The sequence below is a fragment of the Ascidiella aspersa genome, chromosome 4 (genome assembly GCF_963924565.1).
Source record: "Ascidiella aspersa chromosome 4, kaAscAspe10.2, whole genome shotgun sequence".
In the NCBI taxonomy this organism is placed as follows: domain Eukaryota; kingdom Metazoa; phylum Chordata; class Ascidiacea; order Phlebobranchia; family Ascidiidae; genus Ascidiella; species Ascidiella aspersa.
This window is the reverse complement of record NC_139450.1, coordinates 12,612,149-12,633,132: the sequence shown is the minus strand read 5'-3', so window position 1 is coordinate 12,633,132 and position 20,984 is coordinate 12,612,149. Positions and strand designations below refer to the sequence as shown.

General features: G+C 40.6%; 3 protein-coding genes across 3 annotated transcripts in view; 1 reads left to right on the top strand and 2 right to left on the bottom strand.

Annotated features, from left to right (window-relative positions):
- The window catches only part of LOC146147945 (complement receptor type 1-like), a 38,152-nt gene extending 19,154 nt beyond the window's left edge, over positions 1 to 18,998 (top strand). The window contains exons 35-56 of the mRNA XM_083387962.1: positions 301 to 540; positions 829 to 1,076; positions 1,544 to 1,700; positions 2,066 to 2,263; positions 2,632 to 2,855; positions 3,186 to 3,339; positions 3,672 to 3,869; positions 4,154 to 4,395; positions 4,766 to 4,922; positions 5,234 to 5,419; positions 5,832 to 6,037; positions 6,530 to 6,683; positions 7,307 to 7,483; positions 8,002 to 8,181; positions 8,592 to 8,771; positions 8,881 to 8,959; positions 9,327 to 9,436; positions 9,601 to 9,704; positions 9,818 to 9,974; positions 17,266 to 17,426; positions 17,717 to 17,874; positions 18,224 to 18,998. Coding sequence (XP_083244088.1) covers positions 301 to 540; positions 829 to 1,076; positions 1,544 to 1,700; positions 2,066 to 2,263; positions 2,632 to 2,855; positions 3,186 to 3,339; positions 3,672 to 3,869; positions 4,154 to 4,395; positions 4,766 to 4,922; positions 5,234 to 5,419; positions 5,832 to 6,037; positions 6,530 to 6,683; positions 7,307 to 7,483; positions 8,002 to 8,181; positions 8,592 to 8,771; positions 8,881 to 8,959; positions 9,327 to 9,436; positions 9,601 to 9,704; positions 9,818 to 9,974; positions 17,266 to 17,426; positions 17,717 to 17,874; positions 18,224 to 18,281 — 3,728 coding nt within the window. The 3' untranslated portion in view covers positions 18,282 to 18,998. The remainder of the gene's footprint in view (positions 1 to 300; positions 541 to 828; positions 1,077 to 1,543; positions 1,701 to 2,065; positions 2,264 to 2,631; positions 2,856 to 3,185; positions 3,340 to 3,671; positions 3,870 to 4,153; positions 4,396 to 4,765; positions 4,923 to 5,233; positions 5,420 to 5,831; positions 6,038 to 6,529; positions 6,684 to 7,306; positions 7,484 to 8,001; positions 8,182 to 8,591; positions 8,772 to 8,880; positions 8,960 to 9,326; positions 9,437 to 9,600; positions 9,705 to 9,817; positions 9,975 to 17,265; positions 17,427 to 17,716; positions 17,875 to 18,223) is intronic.
- On the bottom strand, positions 14,684 to 16,409 carry LOC146147946 (uncharacterized). The gene is made up of 2 exons (XM_083388483.1): positions 15,994 to 16,409; positions 14,684 to 15,639 (listed from the first exon to the last, which is right to left on the bottom strand). The coding sequence occupies exons 1-2, from the start codon at positions 16,283 to 16,285 to the stop codon at positions 15,320 to 15,322; spliced, it is 612 nt and encodes a 203-aa protein (XP_083244609.1). The 5' UTR covers positions 16,286 to 16,409; the 3' UTR covers positions 14,684 to 15,319.
- Positions 18,999 to 19,082: 84 nt separating the features above from the next.
- Positions 19,083 to 20,984, bottom strand: LOC146147944 (uncharacterized). The gene is made up of 3 exons (XM_083388378.1): positions 20,789 to 20,984; positions 20,178 to 20,660; positions 19,083 to 19,915 (listed from the first exon to the last, which is right to left on the bottom strand). The coding sequence occupies exons 1-3, from the start codon at positions 20,832 to 20,834 to the stop codon at positions 19,782 to 19,784; spliced, it is 663 nt and encodes a 220-aa protein (XP_083244504.1). The 5' UTR covers positions 20,835 to 20,984; the 3' UTR covers positions 19,083 to 19,781.

The window sequence follows — 20,984 nt, the reverse complement described above, 5'->3', positions numbered from 1 at the left end:
AACGACAAACGAGCACCTTGGTTGCTTGCTTCTATGCACATTTGTTTCAGTGATGTGACTCAGTAGATTTTATGTAAAAATTAAATATTTATTTGACTTTTATATCAAAACAAATATGTAAATATTGACGTTTATATTACATTTTTAGACACAGTTAGGTATGTATTGTGTAGGGTAACTCGCGACTCCTTTAGATCTCAAGTTTAGAAAGCTTTAAATTAACTATTTATGTTGCAATTCAAGTGAGCACTGGTTCAGTTATATTCACAACCTTGTACAACTTGCTTTTGTCCTAAATAGTTAACGAATGCCCAATGCTGGTCGCTCCCTTCTTCGGCGAACTGAACTGTTCCGACGGTCACGCGTTCGAATCCCGTTGCGAGTTCTCCTGCAACGTCGGCTACCAGTTCACCGCCGAGTCCTGGGACATGGTGCTGGGACCCCAGGTGCCGAACGATGACCCCCAAAGCGAACCCACAATCACCGCCCTCTGCCGCGCCGACAAGTCGTGGACCGTGTCCGGGTCGCCAGAGTGTGAACGTAAGATTTCGATGTTTGTTTGAGCGCTCGCATTTGACCTTGACACATAAGAAAAAGCCGTGCCCGTTGGAAGTTTTTGTTTAAAATAATTTTTCACAAATGTATTTTTTTACACTATATTCCATCAGTTCAATAACGCTGACAATAAATGGAATAAGTTGCTGTTTGATATACTGCTGGTTGTTTTTACTGCAGTTTTTTTTTAAACAATTTTAAAGTTTTCAAAGGTCAATAATTTTAATAAAGTATCCTCGTTTTTCACGAAAAGTGTGTTAATCGCATTTGCAGGCAAAGTGTGTCCCGCATCCGGCTGGGACACTCTGGAAAACGGCGACGTTTCGTGTTCCGAGGGTCAGCTGTTCGGTTCGCGCTGCCTCTTCCAGTGCAAACCGGGCTACGAGATCCGTATGCCACGCGACAACGTCGACATGACGTCAGTGCTGGTGACGTGCAATAGTGACGCCGAGTGGGACGTGCAGTATCCGCCGACCTGCGTGCGCATACAGTGCCAGCAAAACGTCAGCGAATTGCAATCGGTTAGTTCAGCGAAATGGAAATTTTTCGCTACTTAGATGACCTTAGCACTTCGTTATACTGGATTATTTTTTCAGGAATAAAATTATATGAATTTAACTTTAATTAAGAAGTGGTTTTGCAATGCTGTATATAAAACTCATTTCAAATTATTCCGTTGAATTTTCATACATAATTCAGCATACGACTTCATAAACATTTTTAAATCGTCTCCAAAGTCGGCCATCATTTTTTAAACTATAGACCAGGGGTGGGCAAAAGTATTCAATGGAAGGGCCATTTGCAGAAATTTAGAGTACCAAAGAGCCTCAATAAACGGTACTCTTAATCGCCTTTATAATAATTTTACGAAGAGCCACAAAAAACATGCAGGCGAGCCGCATGTTGCTCAAGAGCCGCAGTTTGCCCACCCCTGCTATAGACTATACTTGTTGTAAACCGTTTTATAAAACTTTACCTGCATTTTTAGCTCGAGCCCCACGGCCGCTTGACTTGCACCAACGAGGCCTTGTTCGGTTCCGTGTGCACCCTGAAGTGCAACAAGGGCTACCATTTGGTGAGCGACTACAACACCACTACGTGTGAGAGCACGAAAGAATGGAGCCTCGTGTTGGCGTCTTGCGAGAGTAAGTGCTGATTTTTCGGAATTAGAATAACGAGATTTCGAAATGGAATCCCCTTGTAAGACAGTTTAACCAATAGATTCTATTTCGCTAAAAAGAGGGTTTCAATAAAACTGTATTTTTAAACAAAAAAAACGAAAAATTAACAACTTTTAAATATAAGACTTCCAAACAAACACAACTCAGCTTCTTATGCTATAAACTTATATGAAACAAACAACCCAAGTGCATAATTTGGCTAATCAAGCCTAAATGCAACGGCCAATGAATAGACTGAAAGTCACTATAGTCGCTTAAGGTACTTTTTTACTTAGATTAAAAAGGCGACCAAAAATTTTCTCTTAAACAAAGAAAAAACGTGTTTGCAGAGAACTCGTGTGAGCCTTTGGACGACCCCCACTACGGATCGCTCACCTGTACCGACGGGGAGTTCTTCAAGTCACACTGCTACCTTAAGTGTGACCCCGGCTACCAGATCGTCGACCCCGAAGACGAGTATGACGTCAACAGTGGCGTCACTTGCCGCAGCGACGGCTCCTGGTGCGGGGACATCCCCGAGTGCGAGAGTAAGTGGCTGCGTGTTTATAAAATAATATAAAAAAAAAAGCCAATCCAGCGGTAACAGCAACTACTCTCTAAGGAGGTTTCACCAAAATTTTTATTTTCGACTTCTGAAATTCGATTTTTTAGTTTTTGTATTTTAAATAAACCCTTTGTTACATATGTTTTGCTATTTTCAGAATCAGTTGTGCTGCTGGATAATAATTAGGTACAAATATTAGTATATATATAATTTTGCGAAAACTATCCTTTCAGCTCGTCCTAGCAATAGATAAAAGCACTAGTTTGAATGATGTTCAGGGTGTTAAGGTTCAATATAATTTTAGCCTCAACGTTCTCAAGCCAATAACTCTTGTTTAATTTCTCCCTGCAGAAATGTCGTGTCCCAAGGAGCAGACCAGTCTCCGCAACGGCCAGGTGAACTGCAGCGAGTCCAACTTCTACCTCTCGGTCTGCCAGTACTCGTGCGACCTTGGCTATCACATGATCCAGGGTCAGTCGGCCGTGACCGTGTGCACGTCATCGGGTCAGTGGAGCGAGGCGACACCAGTGTGCGAGAATAACCGTTGCTCGGCGAACGAAACCAGCTTGCTGGAGGTAAGATTACAACGACTTTTTAGGAAACATGTTGAATAAATGCAGCCTATCAATCTCTCTTTTAACCCCTCATAAAACATGATAATAATAAAAAAGTGAAATATTCAATTAAATGTCTTTGTTATCTATATTTTTGAGAAACATGTTTAATTAACGCACCCTAAGCAAATGTATTTTAACCCGTCTAAAACATGTTTATAATTAAGAAAATGAGTAAAATATACAAGTAAGTGTCTTTGCTATCTAATCCTGTTTGTTAAATGCTTTCAAAACCTCAATACCCCATTGTTATCCCTAATTTATAAAATATATTTAATTTTTTTTCCCCAGAGCCAGGTAAATGGCGACGTGACCTGCACAAACGAGAACAAGTTCGGGTCGCAATGCCTGCTCAAGTGCTACGACGGCTACCAGATGACAGGGGAGCCGATCACGGCATGCCTCCACACGGGAGAGTGGAGCAACGGAATTGGACTCTGTCAACGTGAGTTTACATTTGATTCGGTGAACAAATCGAAAATCTTAACGTCTGGATTTCGTTTTTTTTTGCGTTTCGCGAACCCTTGAGTTATCGCCTTTTTGTTTAAACTCTTCTACTGTATTTTGTTGTCAAAATAGTTTTTTTTCTTGTTTATCATACCACATTAACATTAAACTAATCACTTCCAAAGGTAAAACTTTTAAATCATTTTTCTAACGTTCTTGCTCAGTATAAAAGAGAAACCATGGTTTTATCAGCACCCCTTTTAAAATTGTTAAAAATAACTTCTCTGAAGTGCTCAATGCTTAAACTCTTATTCATGTTTCTGCTTTAAGGTATCCGGTGCCCGGGCTTAAACGCCTCGCCTGATTCAAGCTTGGAGTGCTCCAACGAGTTCCGCTACCAGTCGCTCTGCAGGTCCAAGTGCGACGCTGGCTTCGAGCGCATGACGTCACTGGATGACGGTGAGATCACCCACGACACGAAGTGCGAGATGGACGGCACGTGGACAGGCGCCCTGAAGCTGTGCCTGAGTAAGTTTGAACGTTGAATTCCTGTAGAAAGCTAGATAAAATGTTAAAATAACTACCCAGACTTTCTTAAAATCCATTGTTCTGTTTATTTGACTAACTTATGCTTTAGTAAAGCACACAGCTCTAAAAATAATGTTCGGTATATTTGATTAAATTATGCTTTACTAAGGTACAGAACTCTAAAAATCGACTGAGAACACTGCCTGTTTAAAACCGGCATGCCAAACAAGTCTGGAAAAGTAAAATTGTGGTAAACCGAAATGCGTTTTTTTTTCGGCGCGCAGAAAAATCGTGTCCTTGGTCCGGTTACCACACGCTGGCCAACGGCCACGTCCAGTGCACCGACGCCAACCTTTACCAGTCGACCTGCGTCTACATTTGCGAGCCGGGATACGAGATGCGCGTTTCGACGGGACACGACACAACACGGAACGTGGTCAACTGCACGGCCGACGCCAAGTGGGACTCTGAGGCGCCGGTGTGCGAACCATCGCAGTGCAGGCCGACCCTACAAGATCTCAAGCAGGTGGGGTTTCGTCTTTCTGTATTAGTATTACTGGGAAGATGAATCGCGTGTGTGCGACTTCAGCGAGGAACGTATTTTTATTAGGAAATACATAAGAAACTTTGTTTCGTTATGGAGATAGTATAATAATAAACACCTTGGGTTTTGCTTCCTTTGCTAGTATTTTTAAATTTTAGGATTTTTTTTAACATTTTGTGAGGAAAACCTAATATATATATATATATATATATCTTATATATATATACAATCGTTTTAAACGTTTGTAAAACTAAAGGAGTGATCCCGGTCTTCCACAAGAACTATGGTCATCTTATTCGCAAACAACAATAAATCCAACAAACACACAAAAATTTATATTTATTAAACGCAGAACGTCACCGACGGGACACTTGTGTGCACCAACGGGTCTGCGTTCGGCTCCAGTTGCTCTGTGAAGTGCGAATGCGGCTATCAACGCGTGTCCGGATCTTCTGAAACCGTCTGCCAACGCAGCGGAAACTGGTGGCCGCCCCTGGCCAACTGCCAACGTAAGTTAACGAAGGTTTTAGACCAGTATTTTCGATTTTCCCAATTTTTGTTGTTGTTGAAACAAAGGCTCGTACAGGGCGACACTTTAGGTGTTATACCGGGATTACTTTTCGTTTGTATGAAGAAATCTTCCTAAATGCATAACGGTTCTGGTTGCTAATCAAGTGATTAAACTATGTGTAAAACTTGTAACCGAAATCAGTTTATTTATATGTAAAAAAATCATTATCTTTTAGTCGTATGGAAGATAAATTCTTTACCAGAGGTTGAAAAAAAGCAATTCTTTAACAAACTCTGATGGTTTATAAAGGAATCGAGTGCCCTGAACCCCAGGCACCCGCTCACACCGTCGTCGAGTGCACCAACAGTCACGTTTTTGATTCCACCTGTTCGTCGACCGGATGTGACGAGGGCTACATGCTGACGTCAGAGGACGATGACATCATCACATGCGCGGGCGAGGGACAGTGGCTCGGCATGCTTCCGGCTTGTAAAAGTAAGCTAAAAACTAGTATTAAGGGTTGCTTTGTTGTCCAAGCGACCAGTGCAAAAAAACTTGTCAAGAGGCAAAATTGCAACACTTTTACAAAATTTGAAAAAATTTAAAAAAAAATATCTCTTTTTAAAATATCCGTATATGCTTTTTTAATATTAGGATAATGGCTGACGGTTGTAATTAGACATGTTCTGTAAAAAAAACACTTTTTTAATTTATATACTAATGAATCTATTTTTAAAATATCCGTATATGCTGTTTAACATCATGTTCTGTAAAAACATTTATATATTAAGAACGAACTTCGCCTACAACAAGTGACATATTAAATTTAATATATGAATATTAAAAACTTTATCCCCAATATTCCAAAACGAACGTCTTCCAATTTATAACGTTTCTCACCGAACAGAACGCGAGTGTTCCGCCACATACCTGACTCTGGAGCACGGCTCTAGCATCTGCAGCGACGCTAACAACTACGGCTCCACGTGCGATTTCTCCTGCCAACCCGGTTACGTCATCACCCTTGGCCGCCAGGTGGCGCTGTGTCTCGGTAGCGGCGAGTGGTCGGTAGAGGCGCCAACGTGCGTGAGGAGGCTCAGCTGCTCATCAACGGTTAGTTTTATTCGGCTTTAAAAAGAGGAAATATGGCGATACACAAAAGTAAATGGTCGTTAGCTGCTTAAAAGGTTTTTTAATATAATTTATTTTTCTTATGCTTTCTTCGCCATTTTATTTATTGTTAATAATAGAAAAAACGGTACGTTTTTGTTTAAATAATTCCCGTGAGTCCGTAGTGAATATACAATTTCTGTCATTAAGTTAGGACTGATTGCGTGTCTGATAAATCTCAGGCTGTTAAAAATATCTTTCATGCGAAATTTATAAGTTTAATATCTTGACGCGCCCGCAACAGCCAACTGTATACCTTAGGTGCGAAAAGCAAAGAATGATGTACCGACACTTTTTCAACAAGTTTTTTGTCACTTCCTGTATTGTATGTACCGTCGCAATATCCGATATTCAACCATTTATCACAAAACCATGTGTCATCACAATATCCGATATTCAACTATTTATCCCAAAACAAAAAACTTTCGTTTTCAGTATTTTCCGCACGGCTCGGTTGAGTGCGCCAAGGACGGAAGGTGCCAGTTGTCTTGTGGCGTCGGAACTGTTCTGGTAGGAAACGGGGAAAGCATCTGCAGCGACGAGGCGCCCGGAACAGTTCGCTGGGAACCTGCCTTGGGAGTGTGCAAGAGTAAGTTTGTAAACTGCCGCTATAACACGTCACATTTAATCGGTTGTTGTATGAAGTGTCAGACAGTTTTATCAAAAAGTATATTCTGGCCGTGTGTAATAAATATCAGTGTGCGCAAACGGGAAAACGCAATCGCGATAAATTACTCTGGTCTGTCTGCATAAATATTGTCGTACATCGTTTGTTAAACGTTTATCGTATTATGTGAATTAACAAAACTAAAACCAACTCAATAAACCAATGTTGTTATATTTAATTTGTTACAAGAATCTAACAAACGTAAGTCATCTTGAACTCAAACATCTTTCTGTATATATGTTAACTGGGCCAAACATGTACTTTCTATAACCATATGTTAACTGGGTTCGAAAATATGATTGCTATTAACCACGTTTTGGAAAAAGTGGCTAACAGTGAAAATCAATTAATAACTGAAAACGAGTGGCACTGTTGACAAATCTTCATTCCACTGTTGACTCGCTCGCGCACAACCGCGCTTTATCGGGTCAGGGTAAGACTAAGAACGGTAAAAACAAGCGCAGACACTTAATAAGCTGGTCTCCAGCTTAAAAACGTTTTCCGACTGAACTTTGTTTTAATCTAATTTTCCGACTATTTCGCAGAGCAAAGTTGCCCCACTCTGTCGGCGCCTGTGGACGGCTCCATGCACTGCAGCGACCACATGCGCTACCGCTCGTCGTGTCGCTTCCGGTGCGTTGACGGCTTCCGAGTCGCTGGCCCCATGACCACCAGGTGTCGCGCCGACGGTAGCTGGACGAGCGACGCTCCGCTCTGCGTCGGTGAGTTTATCGAAATTGTTAATATGCGTTTGTTTTCAGATAATGAACACTGTAGATTGCAAATAATAACCTTACAAATTTCTCGGCTCTATAGTTAGTTTATCTGTGCAAAATGTGAGCGGAATTGTAAATTAAACACGATTTTCGAACACAATAGACGTTTTTTTAGTAATTTTAATAAAAATATATTGAGCCATAATATTTGATAAATCGACATTTCGTAGTTTACAGACGTTTCAGCAATACCTCATGCAAAAACGTGAATTTTTACACTGATAATGGCATGAAGTATTGCTGAAACGTTTGTAAACTGCGAAATGTCAATTTTATCGAATATTATGACTTTAATATTTTCATTAAAACCATGATTTGTTCTGCCAAAACTTAACCTCTGCTGAAACGCAATCAAAAATACATGAAGCGCTGTTATGGATGTAAAACAGTTCGTATTGATGTAAAACAGTGTGCAAAAAAGGAGTAAACTAAGTTTTAAATTTGGTTTCCTAACTATTTTTAAGTTCAAACTTGCCCCGCCTCCTACCTCACGATCGACAGCGGTGTCGCCGTGGCAACCGATTCGACCAACAACGGGTCGGTGACGTCATACGCCTGTGACCAAGACTTTGAGCTGATCGGGCCGTCCAACGTGACGTGCCTATCGTCGGGAATGTGGAACAAGGCGAAGCCAACTTGCCAAAGTAGGTTCATATCAGGAACGTTTGACCAGTTTCGGTAACCACTTTGAAAGAGATCAGTTTTGTTTTCTTGACTACACAAAGACTAACAAACACCAACAATTCCTCTTTTGTGTAGGTTTTCAGATGTTTTCGTATCACCTATTGCATTTTAGTGACAGAGTGTCTGTTAAATGAGTGATTATTGTGAATGTCTTGAATACGTCCTGAAATATCTGTACTCAACAATAGTTACTCTACTTTCAAAGCTAGGTTTAAAACTAAACGCCTTGTTTAAAACTAAACGCCTTGTTTAGTCTCCAGTAATCGAATTTACGTCCTAATTTGGGCAATTTTTTTGTTAGCATTTGAAACTCGGTTTCTCAATAACCCGTTTTCTTATCTTCAATAAAAACGACATACTATCTACACAGGATTAACATGCCCTTTGCTTAACCTGGACAATGGTCGCGTCGAGTGCAGCGCTGGTCCTTCCACCCGACAAGGTGTCACCTGCTCCTTCTCGTGCAAAGACCAGTTTGAACTCCAGGGCGAGACCTCCTCGACTTGTCAAACCGACGGAACCTGGTCAAACCCGACGCCGTATTGTAGAGGTAAAGATTTGTTTGGGTAAACTTTTTTGGGTTTAACTTCGCTGAACCTCGATTGTGAACCATAGATGACTTGAGTTCGCTTTTTTCTAAGTATCGCTTTATTTTTCAGGCCACTGCGATATTCAGTTTGACGAATCTGCTGACGGTATTAACTGCACCAACGGACATTATCACAGATCACATTGCAGGTATAAATTGCAATATTAAATCAGTGTTTCTTAATCAGGTTAATGGTTCACCCCAGGGTAAATAAACTTTGTGTAGGGGTGAACCAATCAAAAGGAGTGAATAAGGGTGAACCGTCGTAAATGGATGACAACAACCTAAATCATTTTATGCTGTTATATATAGACGAGATAGTTTTATCATATCATGAGACAAGGGTGAATGAAATCTGGAGATAGATGCTAGGGGTGAACAAAACTAAAAAAGTGTAAGAAGCACTGTATTAAATCAATGTAAATTCATTGGTAAGATTTTGGTCATTAGTCTACCACTTGAACCACGGGCACTGGATAAAGATCTTTATGAGTAAACGTCTTTACTTGAATGCAGATTCTGGTGCCCCAACTCCGGTTCTGACGTCACAACAGAACTTCACGGTTCAGCGATCGTGACGTGTCAGGAGGACGGAAAATGGAGCAGCGCGCCTCCTTGTTGCGCAAGTAAGTGGCGTGTTGTGGATAACTGCAATTTACCATTGCTAAACTTAATCCTTTAGCATTAGACAGACCTAAACTTAAACTAAGCATAATTGTACAAGATAGAAAGAAAATCGTTAAAAACAAGATAGAAAGAAAAAAACTTTAATTGGTGCTTTGTTACATAGGTCGTTGTCCAGACCACGCCAAGATCGACCTCTACGTTGTCTTGGACAGTAGCGCCAGTGTTGGTTTCAAGAACTGGACAGATATCCTAGAGTTCGTTAACACTGTGAGTAAACCTCAATATAATGTTATACGGTTGTGACATTACATTTGATTAGAATAACGATCCTCGAACACATAGCAGCAACCTGAAGGTGACCTTTCTAAATTTTGTCGCAGTTTCTCTCGTCCTTCACAATCGGACCACGTGAGACACAAGTGGGCGTACTGCGCTACAACCGTGACGTCGATCTCAAAGGGGAGATCCCCCTGGGTAGCATCGAGTCCCTCTCGTCGCTACAGCATGCGATCACCTTCCTGCCCTACGGAGGCCACGGTATGTTGAGTTATTATAGCAACAAAAGTCCCAACTGCCGTTTTCTAATTTTTTTTTTCAGTTTACAAACATTGATTAAACGGTTTGATTAAATATTGTTTAAGGCTCTAACTAAGCTATGAAGAAAATTAGTTAACTTTCAATCTGCAGTCTTCGAGATTTGTGCCCATTTGGCGTAAATAATGATATCAGCAGGTACGCCATTGTTAATACACGAACACGCTTGTATAACAATACAGGCGATCGGTTTGAATGGCGATCGATAGTGTTAAAATTTGTGTTTTTTATTTGTTTGGTCGCAAACTAAACGGGAAAGAGAAAGTGGGCAAGGTTTCCTTGACCTGGTATCGGCAACGCTTCGATTAAACCCTCAAAGGGGCGTGTATACTGTGCATATTTGTTTTTCCGCCGTTTTGATGTCTCAATTGGCTGGCGAATTTTGAAAATAATTATTAGGGAAACGTTAATCCTATCACGACATGCATAGCACAAAGAGCTTAGTGTTCCACGATAGAACATACGCCTAACAGATTTGACATACAAAATGTTATATCGCTTGCTCCCAAACAAATTATGAATATTAATAAAAAAATATAAGAAAACGAGTAAGTAGATCAGAAAATGAGTTGTCCAGTGAAACACGAACATTACAAACCTTTCGGTTGAGGGTTATATTTATTCAACAAGGAATCATTTTGCGCACAAGCAAACCAGTTACACCTGTGAAGTCGACTGGCGTTTGTCCATATTGCCAAAACTCAGCTGCGGCGGGTAGACCTGAGTCTCACTCTCGGTAAAACTCGTATCGTCTGCTTCCAACACGTGACCGTAGCTCTTCAGCTGGCTGTCAGGTGGCATCGCGTAAATCGGCTCTTCGCCCATCTCGCTCAGCTCCTCATTCACGCGGCCTTCGTTGAATTCAGTGACCGCGGGCTGCGCAAGTTCAAAAAAACTGTCGAATGAGCTTTCGATCTCCTCTCTACTCTTCACCTCGCAGCTGATGTTGTCTCTGCTGCTATTGTGAGTCCTGCGACGACAGAGAAAAACGCCGACTCCGATTGCTGCGGACAGCAGAGCAGTGCACAGCACAGCCAAACCCACGTGCAGCCAGTTGGTGTAGCAGGGATCCGTCGGGGTGCAGAGGGTTGCGCTGTCACCCGACGACATGTCCTCGTAAACGTTCGTGCTTTGGTCGCATCTGTTACCAATATTTCCATTAGTTATAAACATTTAGAAGCTTGCAAGCTGCTAAACATGCGAGATGAAGTAATACTCCCAATATTCAGTTGGGAGGGAGGGGCGTTTAAGAGATTTCTTGCGGACAAATCCACACAAAATTGTCATCGCTAGTTAAAACTATACATACATCTAGGGATGTCTGATAAAATCGGATCGGTGGCGATACCCGATTACAGTCATAGTATCAGTACTCGTCCGATACTAGGGCAGTATCGGTACTGATTAGATACCAAATTATTGCAAGAATTTCAGCCATGCCATATAAATAGGAAAAATGACATTTTAGCGTTTCAATTTTGTCTATTTTGATTGCTTTTGACATAGTAATGACGTCATTTGGCATCGGATCGGATCGCGATACTTGGTGAAATATCGGACATACCTATACGACATAACTGTAACGTATATTGTTTAACGACGATGGGGTATATTAGCACGTTTCTGGTTATTAAAATTATCCGAGGATCACAAACGTTAGAAGCCACTATGAAACTTCCGCATAAGCTAGCCCTACAGTGACGTCATGCAGTTAAGGCCTGTGGCTTAAAGTGATCGCGGAAACTGCGTTTAATCCGATTTGCACTGACTTACGTGTTCGACAAACGAGCGACGCAGCGGCACTCCAACTGAACTTGCTGGCACGTCACTGTGTAGATATCTGTGCACTCGCCAGTAGTTCCAAATGTCGAGACGTTAATCGTTGCCAGAGTAAAGTCCTGCAGCAGGGCAACGCAGTTCGTCTCTGTTGGGTTCATCTTTTCGAGAGAGTTTGAGCTAGATTCGGTGAAAGCGTTTGTACTGAGCACCAAAACAAGCAGCAAGCCAATGACGACGTTTTTGCCCATGTTATCCATTTTCGCTTTAAACAACCTACAACCGAACGAGCTACAAATGATACAAATGTAATCTACTCTTTCTCTATAACAGTCCAGAATTTCGTCAGAATGTCTTCATCGCCACTTTGATACCAGATAACCAAATCTGCACTCATATAGCTAAAGAAGTATTGGATATATAAGTATTGACCAGCTGCCTTTTTCCTTGACTAACACATTCCTTTAGCTTTGGGGCTCCAAGTGGGCTTACCGAACGAACCAGACACTGTCCTCGCAGAAACTCAAGAGTTTTCGATTCCTTTCGTTTATTACGTACGAAAAAATACGACATCTGATATTTGCGACAGATGTTTAGTTAAATAAGCAGCGAAACGAAAGTGTTGACTCGCCAGACCGCCTGTCTTGCGGGCCAGTTCAATTCACTTGTAGGGGAATATTCGGAAACAGTATTTTGAATATCGAGTTTCCCATATCACTTTCGTTCTGCTAAATGGGTGCGATAATAATTGCGAATTTTGACGTTCAAGTGCTGGTGTCATGGTAAAAATCACGTACGCTGATTTTCAAGTTCACTTTGTAAAAGAAGAACGTTGTCATCCAATGTATAAATACAATAGAACGCTTCCGTTGCACTTATCCCAACAAAACTGGTAGCGGACAATAGACATTCACAACAAAAAGGATCAAAACTAAAACATCAAAAGAGTACTACCTATACATGCAATAGAGCAGCTTCCGTTGCACTTATCCGAACAAAACTGGCCGCGGACAATGGACATTCAACGCAAAAATGGTTCAAATCTTAAACCTCAAAAAAAGTACATTGGTTTGTGCGTGTAGTGGCAAAACAGCGAAAAGATGAGAGCATCGCCCGACTTTTAACGCTTGGCGACGAGGGTGTACAGGTCTCCGCCTTCGGTGGCTTCCCTCGTTACTGCGCCGTCTTGAACGGTGTCGTACGTCACCTCTTCGACAGCAACGCCGTCGCCGGCCGCCGACTGGTAGGCCACGTTTGCCACCGTTCCATAGTGTTCGGCCACCTCCTCCCGTTTTGCCTGGAGTTTGCGACGCCCGCGATTTCGGCGACAGATTGCAAAAACTGCGATCGCTAGTACGACGAGGAGTAAAGTAGCGAGTGCCGCAATCACGATGATAAGCTGGTTGATGGCGTTGCTGTTGGTCGTTCTTATTTTCGTTTGTAGCGGCGTTGTTGGTGCTGGGGTCGGCTTTGTGAGAACGCAACCTGGAAATGAATTGCTGATTAGTTGCATTGTTTTAAACCTCGAAATTCGATCGTCGCTTTTCTCATAGAAATCGATTTTAAGGAAACTAAATCTAATTTAGTGAAACCTACATGGTTTATGTTAAATAAGAAGTAAAATTTACAGAACACCAAAACAATAGTGTTTGTATTATGTATCCTGCGAACACTGACCGTTTAAGTTTAACGTGTCGTTCCAGCAGTTGCTGTCGTTAAAGCGTGTGCATATGTCGTTAAGATTGGAGGCGTTAAAGCCAATGGTGTCGTTTATGGTTCTGAGGATGTACTGCGTGAGGTTGCTTGGCACAAACGTAATGCATCTGCGGTAGAGGACAACAACATTCATGAAACAATTCTAATTTAAACAATAATTCTGCATAGTTTATAAGGGATAATACAAGGATTACCTAAGAATACAACACCGACAGGATAACTTAAGTTTTGTTAAATCAAATCGCATGGAATATTGCCCAAAGCAAAACCAATTAAAACAGATATTTTTGCCTGCACGAGTTTTGTTTTTAATAAACATTCACAAAAGCAGCTTCGATACCCCACGGGTGTCTGTAGACTTCGTTTTCAAACTTCGAGGGTGAACATGCGACTTAACAACTATATAGCTTACGTGTTGTACAGCTGGTGGCAGTAGTTTGCGCACGGGAACACGCTCGCCCCGTTGTTCCGGCATTCGGGCATGTAAAGTCGATATGAGATTTGCAGAAAGCGGCTTCTGCACGAACAGTTGCCGTTACCTTCTGGTGGCAAATCCCGACAGAGCCGATTAACCGGCCAATATGTGATGTTGCTTTCGAAAAACGACACCGCGGTCGGTAATGTTTGGTTGTAGTCTGACGACGCCGCCTCTGGGCAGCTGCCATTGGTGGTGCTTGTGGGTATGGACGAGCACTTGGGTGTCGACGGAGCAATTGTTGTTATCGTTGTCGGGCCTTTCTGAGGAGTGGGCTTGCATCCGTCGATAGGTACGATTAATAATAAGATAACTCCAACGAAGAGCAACAAGAGTTTTTCCATTTTAGGACAGGGTTGAATTAAACTTTATACAGTGATAGAAAAATGTAAATATTTATAAAACTGCCGAAAAGCAAAACATCTTTGTATACTTTCTCTAACTATTGTAAAGTTTGCATTTCTTATTTGCTCCTAAATGTGGCGTATAAAGAAACCTTTCCAGTATCGTAGTGTTTGCCTCTGGTACGTTATTGGCTTTATTAACCTTAAAACAACAAACAAACTGTTGGCAAAGCTAACTCGCCTAAAACCGCAACAAAGTTGCCTTTTTAACACTCAGGGGATTCTCAGCAACGACAGCCTCGGTAAATTACTGCTACTATACAATAAACGGTTTCGGGAAATCTGATATTGCGTTTAATATCCGGACTTTGCACAAGCGAAATCATTATGTATCACACCAACAACCGAGATACTAAAATGACGTCTTAACGTGACCAACATACCAGGCCGTAAAAAACGTGACTATTTATATTGGGTTTTGAATACCGGGCAAACGACAGTTAAACATCGATGGCAAAAAATCATCTTTCAAATATTGCGCGTCATGAATTCACTTTGCCTTTAACGTTAATAGAAACTGCTTTTTGCTTTGCAACTTTGTAAGTTATATCTAGCGAAATATAAGTTTTACTTTGCTTTACAAATGTTTGCATGACTACCGAACTACTTTTGCGACTTACAGAGCAGAAAGCCACAGGTAACATACAACAACACGGGGTAGTTAATCGACGATGAAGTAATACAAATACGACTATAAGGAAACAAGGTTGCCGCATCAAAAAGTTTAGATCAACAGTATACTGTATATAGCTGAATGAGGAAGTACTTCATGCATGGACAAAAAAACTGCAAAACAAACTTTCGGCCGCCTATCGATCACCAGTATTCTCGTCCAATAAGAATGCATTGCTCAGTGGTAACTGGGAAGCACACATCAGCGCTTTCCCGTGATGCACCCCACGCCTGGCGTCAACTTGCTACGCGCTGCTTTTATCGCGCGGTGTTTCTCCGCCGTTGAAGCTCGACTCGGAGTAGAAAGAGTCCTCATCCAGGTCGATGACGATGTTCGGCACCGCCTGGCTGAATCCCGACACGGTTTTGCTCCTCCTGCTTCGCCGTCCCATCCGGTTTCTCATGCTCGCCTGGATCCGACGCATCTTCATCGCGTTTCGGCGCCGCTTTTCCCTCTTCCTCGCCCACAGGACGTGCGCTGCCAGCAGAATCCAGCCGATCGCGGCCAGGCCGATTGTTCCGTAGAGAAGGTAGCTCGTGACGAGAATCGCGGAAGGGTTGGTCGCTGTGCGAAAAAATAAACAAAATTGCTCAATCTAGCTAATCCATGTACATTGTACATCATTACATTAAAGTGGTTTTCAAGTGCAATTGCATCCGTTTTTGTTTGTTATGCATTGCACCCAAAGGTGCTCGCGTAACGCGTATATCGACTGACGTGTAGAGGTTTGGTAATGTCATTTGGCGTTATTAGTGTTGCTCTGGTAAAAACTCATTTTTGACTCGTAGGCTTTATGAGCGAATAAGGGAAACATCAACAAGTATTTTATTGAAACTTGGTTGTTATTTGCTGATTAGGATTTGCGTCTAGTGAGTCGGCAAACATATTGACAATCAACTGAGCATATTTGTTCCTTACCTGATGTTCCCGACGGCGTGAAGTATACTTTTTCAGAACTAGAGAAGGCGCTGGTGGAGTTATGTAAATGTGTTGTTGTTTCCTTCATACTCTCACGAGTTTCTTCTCTCTCAGTCGTCGCACCAAGTCCATCTGAGTATTCTTTAGTGTTCAAAACATCTTCAGTGACTTCACTAGTTAAACTCGAACTGTCAAATGGCGTAGTCGTTGCTGCACTTACTCCCGATTTGATGTAGATTCCGACTGAATGTAACAGCGACATTAGCAAGGCGCCGTCTTTAAGCAGTTTCATGGCGAGGTCGCGTAAATTCTGATAAGATTTTAGTCGTGCACCTCCCGAGCACCGACTGTATATATACCAATACAGTCTTTACCCATTTTAACATAAATTCAGTCGTCTATAGCCTCCGCGTATATGTGGCCACAATTACATGTCAGCGTCCTGTTTATGGGTATAAGGATATGCATTTGGAACACAACAAGTGGGCAACCTGACACACGTAATGTTTCGTGGGGGCGAGATAATGTTGTGCAAATTTATTTTTAAATGCCACAACATGTGATTAATGGTCGGGAATGCCATGCCTAGCGCGAACATTCCTAAACTTGTATGAAGACCATGGTAGTAATTTATCCCGAAACTCATCGCTAGTTTAGTTTTTATAAGACAATTATTCATTTCGTGAAGGAAAAAAGTAGTAGCCTACATTATTAATTACTATACTTTGTGATATTGCCACGAACCGCTAAAGTTTGTCATATGTATTTTTTGGACACCTTTGTTTTCTTTTTTACTTTTACAACATTGCTGATCTTCCAACAATTGGGATATATTGGATGACCTACTTTTATGCATGCCACTGATGTTGCTTTCAGTTCTACTGTAGATTTTACTTTACTTTTGTTTTCCAGCATAATATTTGCATTGTTTTTGCAAACAACGATTTTGCAATAATTTTCAAGAAATACAAGACATTGACTGAAAGCAAAATAAAATAAAACTTAAATATCTATGGACTAATGACGCCTTATTTGTGGCGAAATAAAACTTCTCATTTATTGTGGCAAAATAAATTTTGCTTAAAAACTTATCAATGACTGGCTTTGATTTAGACAGAAATAGAGAATGTTTACACTATTTTCATTAGTTTAATGTGCTTCATTGTACAAAAGAAATAGATGAAAAATTCAAGGCCATGTTATTGCCGAAAATTTATAATTTACAATAACGTTCTGTACGGTAGCAAAGAAATAAACTCTCTTTCTTCACAGGCACCAACACCGGACGAGCGCTCTCCTTCGTCGCCCAGAACAGCTTCGCGTTGCCCAGCAACCGTCCCGACGCGCGCGATTACGTTATGTTGATCACCGACGGCGCGAGCCAAGATGACGTCACGGATGCGGCGGTGACGTTAAGAAAGCGTCACATCACGGTGGGTGTCGCTTTTTAAGGAAATACCAAACACATCTCGTGTTGCAGTCTAAAAACTTAATCAACCGAAATGTATTTTAGAAACAGTCCTAGCTATTTATTCTTGTGGTGTATTCGACTTATAATCTTTAAAAGAGAATAAATAAATAACACTCGCACCATTTTACATTACGATACTGCTGACTAGATCAGACGGCTGTAAAATCGGTCTCCAGAAGTCGCTCTTTCTGCAAACCGGTCCTCTGCGGATTTCTACTGCTTAATCTTAAACCTTTTTGTTCTTATATACAGACGTACGCTGTTGGCGTGGGGAACACCGTGAACCGGGAACAACTGAGAAGCATCGCTTCCAAGCCAGAGTACGCTTACACTACGAACGGCAACAACCTTGGAATTGACCAGCAACTGGCAGAAACAATAACCGACAGCTTGTGCGATAATCCCTGCCTGTAAGTATTGTGTTTTACCGAACCTTAGCAGAAAATCTTGTGCGTAAGGATTTATCAAAGAGCCAAGTTCGGAATCTGTCGGTTAGCCTTTTGACGCAAGACGCTAATCTCTCTTTGTTGAAACGGCACTAATATAACTTTTGAATTTTGTCATGTTACGCAGGCTACTGTAAAACAAATGCGCTTCAATTATGTGTGAATGACGGGATGCAATCAGCCATTTAACTTGATAAACATATGGATAATATAAAACAGGAAAGAGAGCTTTTAGGTTGGCTTGAACCGCTATATGTATCATAGTTTTCCGAAAACAATTTTTTTACGTAATTAATTGTGTTTTTGACTTTAGAATGCAAAACTCTTGGAGAAAACTTGCGTCGACCTATCTCGATGACAGGCAAGGCTGATGTTGGGTGGGACAACAGCAAATATATGTCAACTTTACCATGACCTTATAAGACGCGCCAAAGGCGTGAAAAGCGCCATGTGTGCGATGTACGTACACCACGTTCCATCATTATTCCAGTTTAAATTGCAAATTACTTTCCATGCACTACTGTTTATTTTTCTTATTTTATCTTTTTAAATTTTAGTGTACTTTTCCATGAGATTTTTTTGGTTTAAACATCTCTGTATGGAATTACCTTTAAGATTACAGCCACGTAATTCTCCCGAGTATTTTTCTGTTTTATTACTTTATTTTGCTGTGTACGACTACGACGATTATTTATGCCACGCAAATGCTCGTTCATACACGTGTGACGTGTGGACACTGCAAGGAAGTATATTATGCGTGTATACTTGTTGACTGTACCTATGTTGTTTCACCTTTATGCGCTTTTCTATTACTGTTGTCGCTGCAATATATCAAATTTATAAAATTTGCCACAAATGCCGAACATGGAGTAGAGATTGTTCGTTGAGCCGTTTTTTCGGTTAGAATCTGTACTTTATATATTGTTATTCATACAACTGAGATTACTTGTTTTTTCGTTTAAGTTTCCATAGTTACAAGTATACTACTTTTGAAGAGCTGCATTAAACTTTACTTTTAATTTTGCATTTTTCGAGTTTATTTATTGCATTAACCATGCAGTGCCGAATAAAACACTTGAACCCTTGCACATTTTGGCGGTTTGGTTTTATTTATCAGCAGGATATAACGCTTTAGTTATAACAACAAACAAGTGTCAAAGCCTGACGTTTAAAACTAAAAAATAATAGAATGGAACTTTATTAAATCCAAGAAATGTAACCTTTTCAGGTTGCAAAAAGTATTACAAACGTATATAAAATTACAATGACTCTAATGACTGTAAGTATGTTGAAGTTTAAATACTCGAAGAAAACCCAACAGCAGTTTCCTTAGTCCGGTAAATTAGTTAATCCAGTTAAACTAATACAAAGGGCGACATTCCTTTTCCTTTAAACAAAGGGCTGAAAAACGTTTTTCAGCCTGCAGCACGCCAATAAAATAAAACAAACTACTCGCGACACACTTTCTATAAAATCACACAGCACAACACCCATAACAACACTATACCTTAACTTCACTGCAAGACATTAGGTTAAATATTACAATATAGAACCAGTTATCTAATGGATTGGATGGAACGAGCATTTGCGTGGCATAAATAATCGTCGTAGCCATACAAAGCAAAATAAAGAAATAAAACAGAAAAAAATACTCGGCAGAATTACGTGGCTGTAATCTTGAAGGCAATACCATACAGAGATGTTTAAACCGAAAAAATCTCACGGAAAAGTACACTAAAATTGAAAAAGATAAAATAAGAATTGTACATTCATTGTGTATTCAAGGAGCACATGGTTTTCTATACATGGCTATTTGTAATGTAAATCAATTATTTTTCAAAATTACTAAAAACTTCACCGGCATACAAGAATCACTCTTTGAAACCTTTATAAAGAACATTCTCAACCATCCAAGTTTCTTGAGGGCGGTGAAGTGAGTTTTTTTGAAAGCTAAACTCATCAGAACTTTGGCAAGGTCGTGTCGATGATTCATCATTTTGGGGACCTTCAAAAAATAATAGAAGAACTATGTTATGCCGAAAATGAAGTTAAGCCTGTTTTTCAAAAAAAATATTATACCCAGTTTTCTATTGAAGTGTGACGTTGCGGCCATTGTTTACTGTACAATGAAAATATATATGGTGACCACAATTAAGTCTACTATATTAGAATAAACAATTAGCTATTCACCCAAATAGGGTTTTCTTCAAATAAATTTCATGGTTAATTTTTTGGCAAAATTTCCGCCAATAAATAAATGTGCCTACCAGAATAACTCTTATAGAGGACATTGTGAACTTCTTGTCTTTCCCGTTCGTCTTTGTTCTGATTTCTGTTAGATTTGTCCGCCCACTCTCCAAGATTGGGGCACCTAAAGCTATTCTTACAACAGAAACAATAGAAGACAAGAGCAAGCAGGGCACAGCCTAATGTGGCCGAAACTGCTGGTACCACAATGTGCAACAAAACGTTTGCTCGAGTAGACGTAGTATTTTTGTTTTCCGCCGACGTGTCAATAGGATTTATACTATTTTGAACAGTTCTAACCATTGCACTTGAAACCGCTTGGCCAGTTGCGATAGGCGCTGTTTCGCTACTCGTGTGATTTGGCGAGGTTTGGTGCTGGGGTGTAGTTGGCGTCGAAGATCCGAGGCTGCTAAATGTTGTTGATCGTTTAAAAAAACTATCCACTTGAGTACTGACAACTGTTCCTGTACGACCATCGTGTTGTGGTTTACAAGCAAGGGTTTCTGAAAAAAATGCCTAAAATTAAGTTCGATTTACTTAATCTGTTCATTATACAAGATTGTATAGTGTTCATTAAACAAGATTGTATATCTTATTTCGAATTTGCAGTAATTACTATAAGTCGACATACCTGATAGAACGAACATGACAATCGGAATAATGTAGATTTGTGTCATCTCTTATCAACACATGAACACAGATAAGCCGAGGTGAAAAATATTTGTTGATATAGTATTGTCTTTTTTATTCTGGTTGTAAGTCGTCTTCAGACTACAACTGTTTAGCTCAGATACCATTTTACTATTACAGAAAATGTTATGATCTAA

Coding starts and splice junctions, on each gene's coding strand:
- LOC146147946 (XM_083388483.1), bottom strand. CDS start 16,285: ATGAAACTGCTTAAAGACGGCGCCTTGCTAATGTCGCTGTTACATTCA. Junction 15,640..15,993: donor CACGCCGTCGGGAACATCAG/GTAAGGAACAAA, acceptor TTTTTCGCACAG/CGACCAACCCTTCCGCGATT.
- LOC146147944 (XM_083388378.1), bottom strand. CDS start 20,834: ATGACACAAATCTACATTATTCCGATTGTCATGTTCGTTCTATCAG. Junction 20,661..20,788: donor TGTCATGTTCGTTCTATCAG/GTATGTCGACTT, acceptor CATTTTTTTCAG/AAACCCTTGCTTGTAAACCA. Junction 19,916..20,177: donor CCTCTATAAGAGTTATTCTG/GTAGGCACATTT, acceptor TATTTTTTGAAG/GTCCCCAAAATGATGAATCA.